The 13564-nt window shown below is 42.7% G+C and overlaps 1 protein-coding gene across 1 annotated transcript; it reads left to right on the top strand.

Annotated features, from left to right (window-relative positions):
* The first annotated feature begins 256 nt into the window (after positions 1 to 256).
* On the top strand, positions 257 to 13374 carry zc3h11a (zinc finger CCCH-type containing 11A). Its single transcript, XM_088005329.1, has 17 exons — positions 257 to 709; positions 2053 to 2124; positions 3783 to 3911; positions 4042 to 4161; positions 5609 to 5732; positions 5811 to 6002; positions 6501 to 6566; positions 6643 to 6813; positions 7084 to 7161; positions 7248 to 7346; positions 7667 to 7726; positions 7804 to 8301; positions 9227 to 9300; positions 9383 to 9842; positions 10660 to 10778; positions 11034 to 11197; positions 12371 to 13374. Exons 3-17 carry the CDS (start codon positions 3858 to 3860, stop codon positions 12588 to 12590), a joined length of 2499 nt encoding a protein of 832 aa, XP_087861455.1. The 5' UTR covers positions 257 to 709; positions 2053 to 2124; positions 3783 to 3857; the 3' UTR covers positions 12591 to 13374.
* Positions 13375 to 13564: the final 190 nt, after the last annotated feature.

The raw sequence follows: 13564 nt of genomic DNA, 5'->3' as shown, positions 1-13564 counted from the left end.
TCGAAACGACAAAGTCATTCCAACTAACAACTTGGAATTAAATTAGGGAGTGGTGTGTACCCACTAATATAAGACAAATTTTTTTCCAAAGAATTTAACATTTTATGTTTAAGTTATTATGTTTTCAACTGGGGTTGAATATTTTGGAGTTGCACAGAACACCGGCGGTCAAGCTTGTAGTAGTTAAATATCTGAGGTTCCCTCGTTACATGAACGCAACATTTGAACAGAGCCAACTCGTATTTTTAGCTTCAGCCGCCATTTTGATTTTGTCTCCGTACTTCTTCGGACCTGAGCGACCCGGGACCACAACTCTCGTATTTCAGAACTTTTAAAATATCTTTTTTTAAACAAAACAACTGGTAATTAGCATCATACGTCGTGTTTATATGCTAACTCTGTTGTTATTTGGAAACGTTGAAGCTGGAGAGTACATTTTCCGGTAATTACGACATAAACAGCCATCTTAACATTTTAGCTAAGGAGAAGGTCTCGGCCTGTATTATGTAGCATGTGCTAAAATAAGTTCTGTCGTACAAACTCGTGACAAGTATTAACAATAGTTCGTTATCCGTACTTATAGTTTTTGGATAACCATAAAGAGTCGTGATCAGTTAATAAATTTATGTTATAGTCAAATTTCCATCACTACTGGGGGATCGCTCGTAGCTTGTTCCAGTTAGCTTTAAGCTATTGTACACACTTTAGAGTAAGTATGTCATCACTTTCTTCAATTTGTCTGTTTTTAAACTTTGGTTATTTTCACCAAAGTGGGGCGGCTGTGATCCAGCTGGCCTCGCCATGTACCCACGTACAACTGGGCAAGGTACTGAATCAGATGTTCCCTCCCTGATGCTAATCCTGATGAAATAGAAATGTTACTTTGACTGGTAGCGCGAGAAAGGCGCGACGTAAACCTGGGGAGTTTTCACGTTATTAGTATTATTGGCAAGAACATCTTGAGCTCATAAAAGTAATAAAAACCTGCAGGCTGGAGTTCGTTCAGAGCTGCTTTGGTTTGGTCGAGGATTAGTTTTAGTCAACTGATCTGTATGGTGAAATACTGGCATTTGTTTGTATTGTCCTTCGTATCTGTTTTTATCAATATCCTTAGCTCTCTTGAGAGATAAACTGATGCATTAGTACAAAATGGTTTGAGTGGGAACATTATGGGAAAGGCTTATAATTAGTGAAGATGTGAACCACCTGAAAACCTTCAGAACAAGGCCAAACCTGTTCAAGCTGATCTACAGCGTAAACTGGAGGTTCCTAAGCAGCAAAACACATATGAGATAAATAAATGTGACATTTTAACAGAGCTGCAGCCTGTCTTAACCTCGATTTTTGTAAAATACTGCTATACCCTAGAGTCAATATCAAGAGTGTATTTCTGCTTTATGTTGAAATGTTTCAGCTGTTTGTGTTGTCTCTCCTTCTCTCTCTCTCTTTCTCTCATATTAACCCACTTTGAGTTTGTTGGGAAGTGTTTTTGATTGATTTGTAGGTTTAGAGCCAGCCCTCTCAATCCTCTCTGGGGAGCTCTGGATGTGGAGCTTGCACTCATCACAATCCGTAGGCAGAAGACTCCATTTCAGCGTTGTTAAGCAACAGCTGAAAATCACTAGAAGCCCAGATTTCTCTCCCATTTTTAATTTTTTTTAATATATATATTGCCACACCGACAACAAAATGACCCCAGGCACAAGAAGACCCTGAAGATTTTTTTTTTTTGCCTCACATCAACCCAACGTTTGCCACTTGAGTTAAAGTTTTTTTTTGTCCTTTCCATTCGTCTGGCTGATTAATTCCCCCTATACATTTCCTCGATTAGTCACTTCAGTTATTCATACCAAAAAAAAAAAAAAAAAAAAAAAACAGGAAAAGGAAAAAAAAAAAAAGGACTTTTGCACCCTCTGTCGGTCCTGTTTAGTGGTCTGGCTGAGATACAGATGTCTCACATCGCCTGAGACCAGGGATCACATAGGAAGACGAGTTTTTCTGGGCGACCTCCCCCACTTTTCCTCTTATCTCATGGATCAAGTCTTCCTTCAGGACTCCATATAATTCCGGAGACACCGTACCAGCAGTGCACTCAAGAGGAAGACACCAGCATAGGCACCTCAGGTAAAGTGGGGCAGTGTGAGCCAATGTCAGTTGTAGCTCATAGATGTCGACAAAATTACAAAAACTAAAATTAAGTTCTGTTGAGAGATGTTCTCTGGCCTAAATGCCTGGCTACGTTGAGGTTATGCATCTCTTAATTTGTAGCCCAGATGATGAGCAGCGTCATACAATTGCAACAATCTGATTGGTTAGGAAGAGTAAACCCAGATTTGCTATGATTCAGTATTTTGTTTCCTAACAAATTATGATGCAGTTCAGTTTGATCGAATATGATAAAAAATAAATTGGCATGTGATAAAACAAAAATTTTAAGCAAGTAAAATATAATGGATATGAAAAACCTGTCCTGTAGCAGACATGCTTATGGACTGTTTAGTAACTAAACTGTAACCAGGAAAATTGATTTTCTGAATTATAAGCATTAAAAATCAAACTTTGAACAGTCTAAGGTTTAACCCCAATAGTTCATTAATGGGAAGACTTGGCCAAAATCTGGGCTAGTAATTTCAGCTGTAATAGCTTAGTTGTGGTTAAAACTTATAAAAAGAACTAAAACAATCCAAATAACGGCAGAACACCTTGTGACAAATCTAAACGGTCCAAGTTTTACATCTAGACTCTGTAACATCAGAACAATTAAAGACAGACTTGCAGTAAACCAGCACCCACCAGTTTTACCACTTCTTCAACAAATCTGTTCCCAACAGACATTAATTAAAAAAAAACAAAAAAACAACAGTTTCATCATGGTCTTGGAGTGAGACTGGACTGGAATCCACCACTAAAATACAGTGAATGCAAAATACAAATACTACCAAAGCAAAACTCGACCACATGTTCACACTGAAGCTGTCAGTAACAAGTCCACATTAAATTGAACCCTGGTCAGCGCTATAGAACAATAAGTTGTTTCTCCATAAAAATAAATCAATAAGTTGGTCTTTGTTATGACACATTTGCTACAGTTTTCTACTCCCCCCCTCCCCCCCAAAGAGTACTACTGTGTTTCCCCGAAAGTAAGACAGTGTCTTACTTTCTTTTTATCCCCAAAAGCCCCACTATGTCTTACTTTCGGGGTATGTCTTATATTGGAAAAAAATTGTCGAATTTTTTGTTTTAACCATAAAACGCGGAAGTGGGCAGGAGGCGGCGCTCATTAAGATCAGAGGGAGGTGGCAGACGCCGCGACGTATGGAGAGGGGGACGGCGCGGACGTGGGCAGGAGGCGGCGCGCAGCTAGATGAGAGGTGTTTCCCCGAAAAGTAAGACATACGTCTTACTTTCGGGGTACGGCTTATATTAGCCGACCCCCCTGAAACCTCCGATACGTCTTACAATCGGGGGTGTCTTACTATCGGGGAAACATGGTACTAGTCTCAGACACCATAGTAACTCTCCATGGTCGTCAGGGCAGCAGTAGAACGGCCCTACCGATGTTCGTTTGCAACCTTTAATCTCTCATCTGAACAGATTGGTTTTTTGAGTCGCATTTTAAAACCGTTGCACAGAGATTTCCTCCGACGTCCCTTTAAGTCACCATGTAAACAATGGCAGACGGATTGCTTCTGTGTTCATTATGTGACTCCCTGGTCTGATGCATAACGGGAATAGAAGTAATGAGGAAACCATTATTTTTTTTTTTTTCTTTGTGATCTCAGGGAGAGTCTCGATCGTTTCAGAAGGGAACCAGCTGCTGGGTCACTGCCGCCTCTTAAGCCTCGTCACGTATTACTATGACCAACCATGGAGATGACTGCTACTTCTTCTACTATTCTACCTGCACTAAAGTAAGACCAGAGGCCTCTGATGCACTCTGCACTTGCATCCTTTGTTTTGAAGCTGACTTGAAATGAGAGCTGAGAAAGTGAGCTTCATTTTCATTTTCATTTTTTTTTTTTCTTCTTTTTCACTGAACAGGGTGACAGCTGCCCATTCCGACACTGTGAGGCTGCTATGGGCAACGAGACTGTCTGCAACCTGTGGCAGGAAGGACGCTGCTTCCGTACTGTCTGCAAGTTTCGCCATATGGAGATCACGGTAAGCCCAGTTTAGCCATCCCTGTCGTACCAGCGACTTTTCACTCAGGTTTCATTTTAAAAGGAGCTAGGTTTTAACCCTTTTAATGTCTTATAATTGGTGCTGGAAGCCAATAAAGAGTTTTAATAAAGTTAACTGTAATTAATTAATTGCATTTTAATCGAAAACCACAAATTAATGACAAACGTTTTCAATTCAAAATACACTTTTTGCTGCTAAGTTATTGAATAAATAGATTAGCTTAGGAACAAAGATATTGTGCATTCAACCATCTGATTGAAGCTGAGTGATATTTTATAGCCAGTCAGCTTTGATCGTTCGTGAAACTTCTTTAGAAATGTGGATGCAGACGCTGGCGTTAGCACTGGGGACGTCTGTGGTGCTGCTACATGTTTAGCATCGAGATGCTATTTGAGGCGTGAATAGCTTCACCGATAGCAGGGTTTCCCTCAGTGTATTATTAGCCTGGTGGGCCACCAGACTTTTTCTCTGCCCCCACCAGGCTTAGCATTGTTAATTTATCTTGGGCTTTTTGTAAATGATTGCCTTTTTTAAGTCTTTTTAGTTGGTGTTTAGGTATTAGTCTTCCAGTCTTCCAAAAATGCATAAATATCAAGTAATGTTTTCAAATTTCATGTCAACGTTAAAGAAAATTTAACTCACTTTTAGCACAACTTGAACACAACAATGGTCTTTTCCAGCGTCCAGTCAGATTGTTATTTTTTTTTTAAACAAAATGAAGCCCCAGCAGCGTCCATCGCTGTTGTTAGTGGATGTTGTTTGTGCATCAGATTTATTGGCATACCAAAAACATGCGAATAGAAAGGTTCCAGCGGGAACTTTAGCATATTAAAAAAAGAAAAATAAATTTTTTTAACTCTTTAGTTAACTCATACCAATTGCAGGGTCTGTCATTAATCACATTTTATTCAAAAAACATCTATCGACAAGATAAGCAATATTTTCAAAAACTGTTTCGCTGCTAAATTATTGAATAAATAGACATGTGAGCTCATTAACGAAGATTATTGTCTTTGATCTGTTATTTAGGTTTAGATTAATGTTGCGGTTGTTGCTTGCGCGTCAGATTTACAGGCCTTCCAAAAGCGTGTCAAAATAAAAGTGAGAAATTGCGTCCAAATCTGTGTAGTTAATAAATTGAAATTAAGGTGTTGAAGCCGCAGCCCTTCCTGTAAAACCTGTGCAGAAGCTGTCAGAAGTTAAAAACCTGCAGTAAGTCGTCATGCTTGACTCTGATCCAAACATTACCTCCTTCTCTCCAGCTGGAGTCGCATCTTATGTTTGGTTTCAGATCCCAGGTTTTCCTACAACACTGGTTCAGGGTTATGGGCTTCTGTAGTTTGGGTTATATTAGAAGAAATGTTAAAGCAACCCCAAACGATGATCTTGTCTGCTCACAGTGCCGTTTGTGTTTGATCAAAAACAGAAAAACAGGAAGGAAATTCCCTGTTACTGGGAGAACCAGCCCGCTGGCTGCCAGAAACCACACTGTGCCTTCTTCCACGAGAGGCCTCGCTACATAGAGGGCATCTTTGTCCCTCCTGATAAAGGTAAGCTGAATTTCTTCCCACCAATATGCTCTAAAGAAACATAGTGCTCTTTAAGTTGACAGCTGCTGTTTTTTCCAGTTCTGAGCAAAAGCGAGGAGCCGCCACAAGAGGAGCCGGTCCCGCCGCCGCCGCCGGCTGCTGCCGCTCCGCCCAACGCAGCCAACCCTCAGCTCCGAGGGGTCATCAAGACGGACACACAGGAGCCGGTACCAAGCCCAACACATCCACCCGTGGTGATTAATCCAGCAGATGATGATGAGGATGAAGAAGGTGAGCCCCAGCTGTATTTTTCCCCCAAAGTTATGTGAAATTAGTGCTTCTAAACTCAGGTCAGAGTTTAAGTTGCCAGAAATGGAAGCAAAAACGGCTGTTTGGATAGTAAATGTTGCAGAGGCCAGACTGTCGCCTGACAATCGGGAGTACATGAGTCTTGGGAAGTTTCCATGGCTACACACTGTAAACATCAGTCCATTTAGGTCCATTTCACCTTCTGGATGACTGAACTCAGACCAGTCAGTTCAGTCCAAGCTGCTCTGCAGAGGCTGGATGATTGTTTTTGTTTGGACAGCCTCTCTTGTTAAACCAGTCCTATGGACGGGTTCTATATTTGCTCCGTTTGGCAAATGTAGAACAGTCTATTCTCAGGTAGCATAAAATAGTGCTTTGTTTTGTCTTGAACTGACATCATCATCTTTTCCTAGTCTTTTGATCACTTTCAAACAACGTCTTCCTGCTCTGATTCTGACCGTTCGGCTCTTTGCGTTTCAGATCAGTTCTCGGAGGAGGGAGAGGACGGCAAGGTCGGTCCTTCACCTCGGAAGATGGCTAAATCAGGTGAGACCAAGCTCCGCAGCTCTGACCCGACGACTGAAGGTCCTGGGAAAGGTCACGAGGGTCGTGTTTTGTCCAGGAGAGCCGCTGAACTTTGGCGTGAGCACGTTGGAGGAGATCCGGCTGAGGAAGGCCCTGAAGTCCAGCATGAGGAGGACAGGTTACCCCCTCCAGAGCGCCGACACCTCCACCAACGGAGAGACGGAGAATGGCCTGCCATCGTACCGGCCCGCCCTCTCACAGTTTGGAGGTGAGCAACAAACTGCTCTTCCTCTGCCCTCAGCTTTTACCCTGGAACCATCAGCAGTTACTTTAGCGTCCGATAATTCAGGCCTCAGAAATCAGAAGAAAAAAGATCTATGTTTCAGAACTGTGCTTCTGATGAAGTTTAAGTTCTGTATTTATTTTTTTAGAATTCTCCTGTCTGTCATCACTTACATATCACTGTAAATTCCAATCAAGAGCCAGTAGAGAACGACTTGCGTTCAGATCAGTGATCTTCTGCTGTGTTTAATATCAGGTGCTGTTGTTTTGGAAGAGCCTGACCGACCCAGAGGCAGCATGGCTGAACGGCTCGGGCGAAGGGTGCCCCCTGCAGGTGGGTTTGGATCAATCTGCTACTGCTGCTGATGCTGCTGATGGTGCTAGTTCCATTCTGAAGCTCCTGGTTTGGTTCTGTTTCAGATTTTCAAAGCGGGGGTCAGATTACAATAAAGAAGAGTCTGGCCGAGCGCCTGGGCAGAATTGTTGATGAAGAGCAGCCGCCGGTCAACACTCAGAAAGGTGAGCGGGGAAACTCACTGGCTGAGGTGTCTGAAAAAGTTCTGTTTGTCACATGTTTCAAAGCTCAGATGTGTTTTTGCTGGTTTTGGCTAATTCAAGTTTCCTCCTAATAATCACTACCACCATCATTTAATTATTTTTACAATATTTTGAGGAGGTTGCATCTCCTCAAAATATTGAGGTGTCAGAGGTCAAGCTAAAAACAAGCAGGCAGTCTGTGCTTCCTTACTGCAAATCCTGCTGATTCAGTCAGATTACTAATATTACACAGGTTGAGGTCAGATCAACAAACTCTTTTTTTTTTTTCTTTTCTTCTTCAGCCTTGAAGCCAATCAAAGAAAGACTTGGGCTGGTTCCTCCTATCAGAGGTGCTCATGCAGGTAAGAGCTCTGACTGGAGGCAGCACTTCTCTTCTTACTCATGTTGGTAGTTACAAACCCTTCCCACGTTTCTCCAGCCGAGGCCAACCCAGTGTCTACCAAAGCTCCCGATCGGATCCGCATCAAAACCCTAGAAGAGATCAAACAGGCCAAGGCGGCCAAGGCTGGCAGCCAGAAGGACGTTCCTGCAGCCGACGCAGCAGAAACCACCAAACCAGATCCGGTCAGGGCCGCCAAGGCGACCAAGAGATCCATCACTCTAACAGCCGCCCCCATCGGCCACGTTAAAACCTTCTCTGAGATCATTCGAGAGAAGAAGATGAAGCAGGAGGAGCAACAGAACCAGAACCCCAACCTGATGAAGGCGGAGCACCCAGAGGAGAAGACTCCCGCCAAGGGCCCGGGGCCGATGGACGCCGCTGACGTGGAGAAGGTGAGGGTGAAGACCCTGGAGGAGATCCGCAAGGAGAAGGCAGCCAGAGTCCAGGCCCAGCAGACCACCGACAGCCCCGACCCCGAGCACAGCGCCCCCAAGAGGCCACATCTGCTTCGGGTCAAGAAGCCCCCAACCCAACGTAAGAAACACAAAGCGGATCTGGCCCGCCACCGCTTAAACAGAGCCTTCAGGGTAGCATTTGTGTGCATACATATTACTTTATTAATCAAATAAAGGCAGTGTTTATCCATTTACTCCCAAATTACAGAAGTCAGTCAGTCCCTCTAGTTATTTAGCAGAATTCCACAGAAATTCACACAAAATCAACAAGATCACCACACTTTTTTTTTTTGTACAAATTTTGCCTGCTTTTGATATTTATATTATTTTAATTTCAGTCTTTCCACATAACTTTATATTTTGGTAAGTTTTAGCTGTTAAATGATTGATGTTTTGATGAGTAACTCTCCACTTGAATCGCCTTTTTGCCAAATCATTTTACTTTATATTGAGTAATTTCTTAGGTGTTTGCTTTTTACCCGAGAAAAATTATATTGAAGTATTGCTATTCTTAGTTGAGTACAACTTTTGGGTTAGCTGACTACTGACTCCCACCAGCAGGAGGCAGTGTTTGCTACTTCTACTACACTGCTGCCTCTCAGCTTTGCTTGATGTCAAGTTGTTGGCCCGCGATCGATGTGGCGCGTACCAAAAAACCTAAACCTAACCCTACCCTACCCACAATCACAAATATCTCAAAAGTTCTTGCAAATATTTAATTGACGTCACAAAAGCAGCAATTTCAGATTTTTGTAAAAATCACAAAAACAATTGTGAAATCCAGAAAGTGACAAATCGTGTGAAAAGATGTTTAATATTATTTCACTTTAAGAGGAACTTATTGAATTCAGAGACAGCTTTTTTTATTAATATCTTAACAATCTGTTAATGGGGTTAATGGGTTTTATCAATATGTCATGATCTTAATATGACCCAAAATGAAAATGTGGCAGATATGGAGGATAATTCCAGCTGATTTTGTCACATTTTCTCCTGTGTGATAGAAAGCAACACGGCAGCTGAAAGGAGCACTGAACCAGCAGAGAGGCCGGCGAAAGCTGCAGCAGCTCCTGCTCAGGTATGTCTGGTCCTTCAGCACCTTCGTTTGATTGGCTGCTGGTCTGCCAGCCGTGAGTAACAGAGACTTCCCGTCCGTGCAGGCCTCCGCCATCAAGGTGAAGACGTTTGAGGAGATCATGCAGGAGAAACGCCTCCGCAGGCAGGAGCAGGAGGGGCAGGCCAAAAGCCCCGCCGAGGCCGATTCGTCTCAGAAGCAGAGCGTCAGCAGCGCCCTCAAGAGGAAAACCCCCGCCACGACCCGTCAGGCTTCGGCAGAGGCCCCGCCTGCTTCCAGAGTCTCATTTCGGAAACTCATCTCCCTAAAACCGCAACCACCATCGCCTCCGAAGAGGACAGCTTCTCCTGGCCTCAAAACCGCAGCCACGGCAACGGCGCTCTCGGCCTCACCAAAGCAGAGCTCAACAGACTTCCTGGACAAAACCACAAGAGGCCCCGTCTCAGAGCCGTCTGCACAGATAACGAAGGAGTCGAGTCAGCCTGTAGAACTTCTGGCAGACTCTAATCAGACCAAGACCTTGGAGCATCCAGGCAGCTGCAAAGGTGAGACGAGACAGAACTGGACTTTCTCGGTTTGGTTTGAGCAGATGTGACCTGCAGGGATCAGGTATTAGTTTAGTCCAAATCCTCTAAATTTAGATTAAACTATTCAAAACTGTTGGGGGGGACAAATAACAGATTATGTGCTCTGTTCAGACAAATGTGTTTCCTGTCCTGGTCTGTCACCGATCGTTCTATAGAAGAATCATTAACGTGATCAGACATGCATGACAAATATACACACCTGCTGTGTGCAAAATTATTAGGCAGGTCTTATTTCTGAGGCTTATATTTACTAATCAGCAGCTGCAGTCCACTCAGTTGATCTGAAATGTTAATGAACCCCAAACATGGATGTGTATATTACAAAAACACAAAATCTTAGCAAGTATGTTTGTCTACTTTCTACTGCAGATATCTTAGTATACTTGAAATAAGACAGAACTAACTTACAAGTAACTTTTCAGTAAGATATAGAAGTTGTTTTCAGTAAATAATTCCATAATGTTGATGAATAATTTCTACTTCCATTGGCTGATTATTTCACTTTTAACAAGACATTTTCCCATGTTATAAGTTAACCTGCCATGGCGCTAGTACAATCAGTGTTGAGGAATTATTTACTTGGCTGGACAAAACAAGTCTTCTTCTCTATAATTAAGTTTGAGAAAGTTTGGTGACCTCTAGTGGACGGAAAGCTGGTTGCAGTCTGAACATGTGTGTAGAATCTACTATAAAGAACAGTTAGTAGAAGAGAAGCCCTTCTATTTCCATCCCATAATATGTGTTTTTTTTTATGTTTGTTTCCATTTTGTTTCAGTGAGGCCTAAGCTGAATGTGAAGCCATCAGTGGTGAAGCCGCCTCCGAAGAAGAGAGGAGTGGAGGGTTCTGCTGTTGCAGCTGTGAAACCCATGAACAGCTCCACCACTGCTCAGCAGGTAGATTGTTCCCACTTAAGGCTGAGCTATGCATCATTCACAATAATACCGGTGGGGAAAAAAAAAAATAAAAAATTTTATTGGGACATGCTAATGACATTAAAGCTAGAAATCACAACACTTCATTGGAAATGTCTGTGACAGATGACTGTCTTTAAGGATGTGATTATATCTGAATGTTCCTGTGTTTAGAACATCTGTTATCTCAAACCAACCGTTGAATTCACTGACACTCTGCCAATTTTCCCCTTAAAGTCTTCAAACAAAGAGGTCCAGCCGACGTCTGCTGTGCAGCCCACCCCCAGCACCCAGAGAGACAAGCTTCAGACGGTTCCTGTCTTCACGCAGATTCAGGGTCAAGACATCAAGGCAGCCGCCAGTGGAGATGCAGTCAGAGACGGCTGGCCGGTCCCACAAAGGTAAGTTCACACCAGAAGTGTTTAGTCCGCTTTAATCCAACTCCATTCCGTCTGTCGGGAAAGTCTGGTTTACTTGTTACGTAATCAAACTTTGATCCAAACCAAAAAAGTGAACTCTGGTTCACCTAAAAACCTAGCCCTGGGTTCATTTAAAGTGAACTCTGGTGTGGTTAGAATGCACTTGTGAACACCAAGCGGATCCGAGACCATATCAATGAAAATAGAACAAACATTGCAGTTTTGGTCACCAAGTGAAGCGAGTCTACTGGACTGGAAACACACTCACTCTTCAGTGAAATATCTATTTTATCAGAGGGCATGCTGTACAGAGGGCTAGGGTGAATCTTTTTGAAGCCGAATGCTGGTCTGAGCTGTACCTTTTGCTTTTGCGATTATAAGCACTCGGTAAAATATTCTGTAATTGGAAGTTTAGTCAGTCAGACTATATGAATGTTTTTCTGTTATCCATGTCATTTTAAAAAAATAATCCCACATTAAAGCTGTATTTTGTTACGTTTTTTTTTTTGTATATTTGTTAAAATTGTCATTGTCTTGATAGTATACGAGAGATAATCTGAAATAATAGCTCTTCTTTGTGCTGTTATTTCAATCTGAAGAAATGCATCATTCCCGACCGAAAACAACCAATCAGATCCAGGAGGAGGGGCTTAATGATGTCAATCAATGCTGTTCAATGTGCTAATGACAACGAAATAACTTGCCGTTCCATTAAAACTGTTTAGACATCTGCTGTCAACAGTGATTGTTGACAGCAGATGCTAGCCTTAGCATTCATGGCAGACTATGTTATTGTGACCCCGCTGTAGCGCAGGAGAGAAAAAGGGTCGGGGGGAGCATGAGAGTGACTGGCAGCACTAAGACCCTCCTCCTGGCTCTGATTCGTTGTTTCTAACTGAGATGTATATTTCTGCTGTTACTACTGGGAGAAGGCAGTGGAGCTAGATTATTTTTTTAATCAGATTATCTGTCTCATAATATAATGTCACAACATTATGACATTTTTAACAAACATGTAAAAAGAAAAACATTGTTTCTAAGTTACATACTACAGATAGATGTATCTTCCACCATCTCAAAGTATCAACACGGATACTTCAGACGTCAGATTACTTCACGAACATGAACAAGGCCGCCTCCCTTCTTTCATTTCAGTCCCATCCTCAGAAGTCCCACCCAGTCCAGGACACGCAGATCCAGCACGGCGACGTCCCGCACCGCCTCCACCTCCAACCCTGACGCCTGCAGCTCCTCGGTGGACGACTTCGAGGATCTGATCAACCAGTTCACCGACGACCACCTGGAGGGTGACGTGGACCCGGCCATCGGAGAGGATGACCTGCTGCAGGAGCTGTCGGAAATGATCGACAGCTGAGAGAGAACCGGCGAGCCACAAGCGAGTCCGAGATGCGTCGTAAAGAATTCAGCTCATTTCGCGAATTACCTTCACATTTGTCACATTTTAGACGACGTCTCTCGCACGCCATCCTGTCGGATGCTCTGCCATGTGAAAATCTGCGGACTTGGATTGTGTGGGAATGTTCTCCCAACTTCTTTACGTCTGACAAGTTCCAGAAGAAAGAAAGGGAAAAATGTGTTTGTAGGTGCTGCTGTTTGTCAGGAACTGATGGAGGAAAGTAGCATTTTAGCCGGGGAGTCTTATCTGTATACTGTGTATGCAAGCTGGATATAGAACTAATGAACATAGGGGCACTTCTGCTGGTATCTGTGTTTTTCTGTTGTGTATGTCTCAGTGGATTCCTCCACTTCCTGTATTATGAGTTAAAATACTGCCCAGGTTCCCTGTGATCAGAGTTAGCATGCGAGTGGAATTCCTCCTGTCGTTTGTCACGGGTGGATTTGATCATGTTGGACTGAGACTTCTTGTCCTGAACACTTAGAAAACCCCAATCCTCGCCGAGATCCTCAGCACTCTGCATTTTTAATAATGAATACCTCAGGGAGTCTTTGTGGTGTTTCTATGTTCTGTAAAAGAAAACACTTCTATTTCTATTTGTCCTCTGGTTTTTTTTTAAATATTGATGCATTCTGGTAGATGACATACTGGTTTTACGATCCTTATGTGTGATTGCTCCTCCATGACGCTTTGTCATGATCTTAAAATCATCTATGTAAATAAAAAATACTTTTAATGACAAGTTGGAGCAGCATTGGTTTGGATTCAGTTTATTTAAAATTCACTGCAGCCACCTTGGCACTATGTGCCTATGTTAATGCACTTCTAACTTTATTTTGTTTCCTCAATAAAAGATTGGAAAGAAATTTGGAATTTGAACTTCATGTTAACCAAGTTGGTCAACACATTTTCTCTATGGTTTCTCCCATCTC

Source organism: Poecilia mexicana, unplaced genomic scaffold (genome assembly GCF_051168715.1).
Source record: "Poecilia mexicana isolate PSO_F unplaced genomic scaffold, ASM5116871v1 scaffold_5, whole genome shotgun sequence".
NCBI classification, from domain to species: Eukaryota; Metazoa; Chordata; class Actinopteri; order Cyprinodontiformes; family Poeciliidae; genus Poecilia; species Poecilia mexicana.
This window is presented reverse-complemented; position numbering and strand designations above follow the sequence as displayed.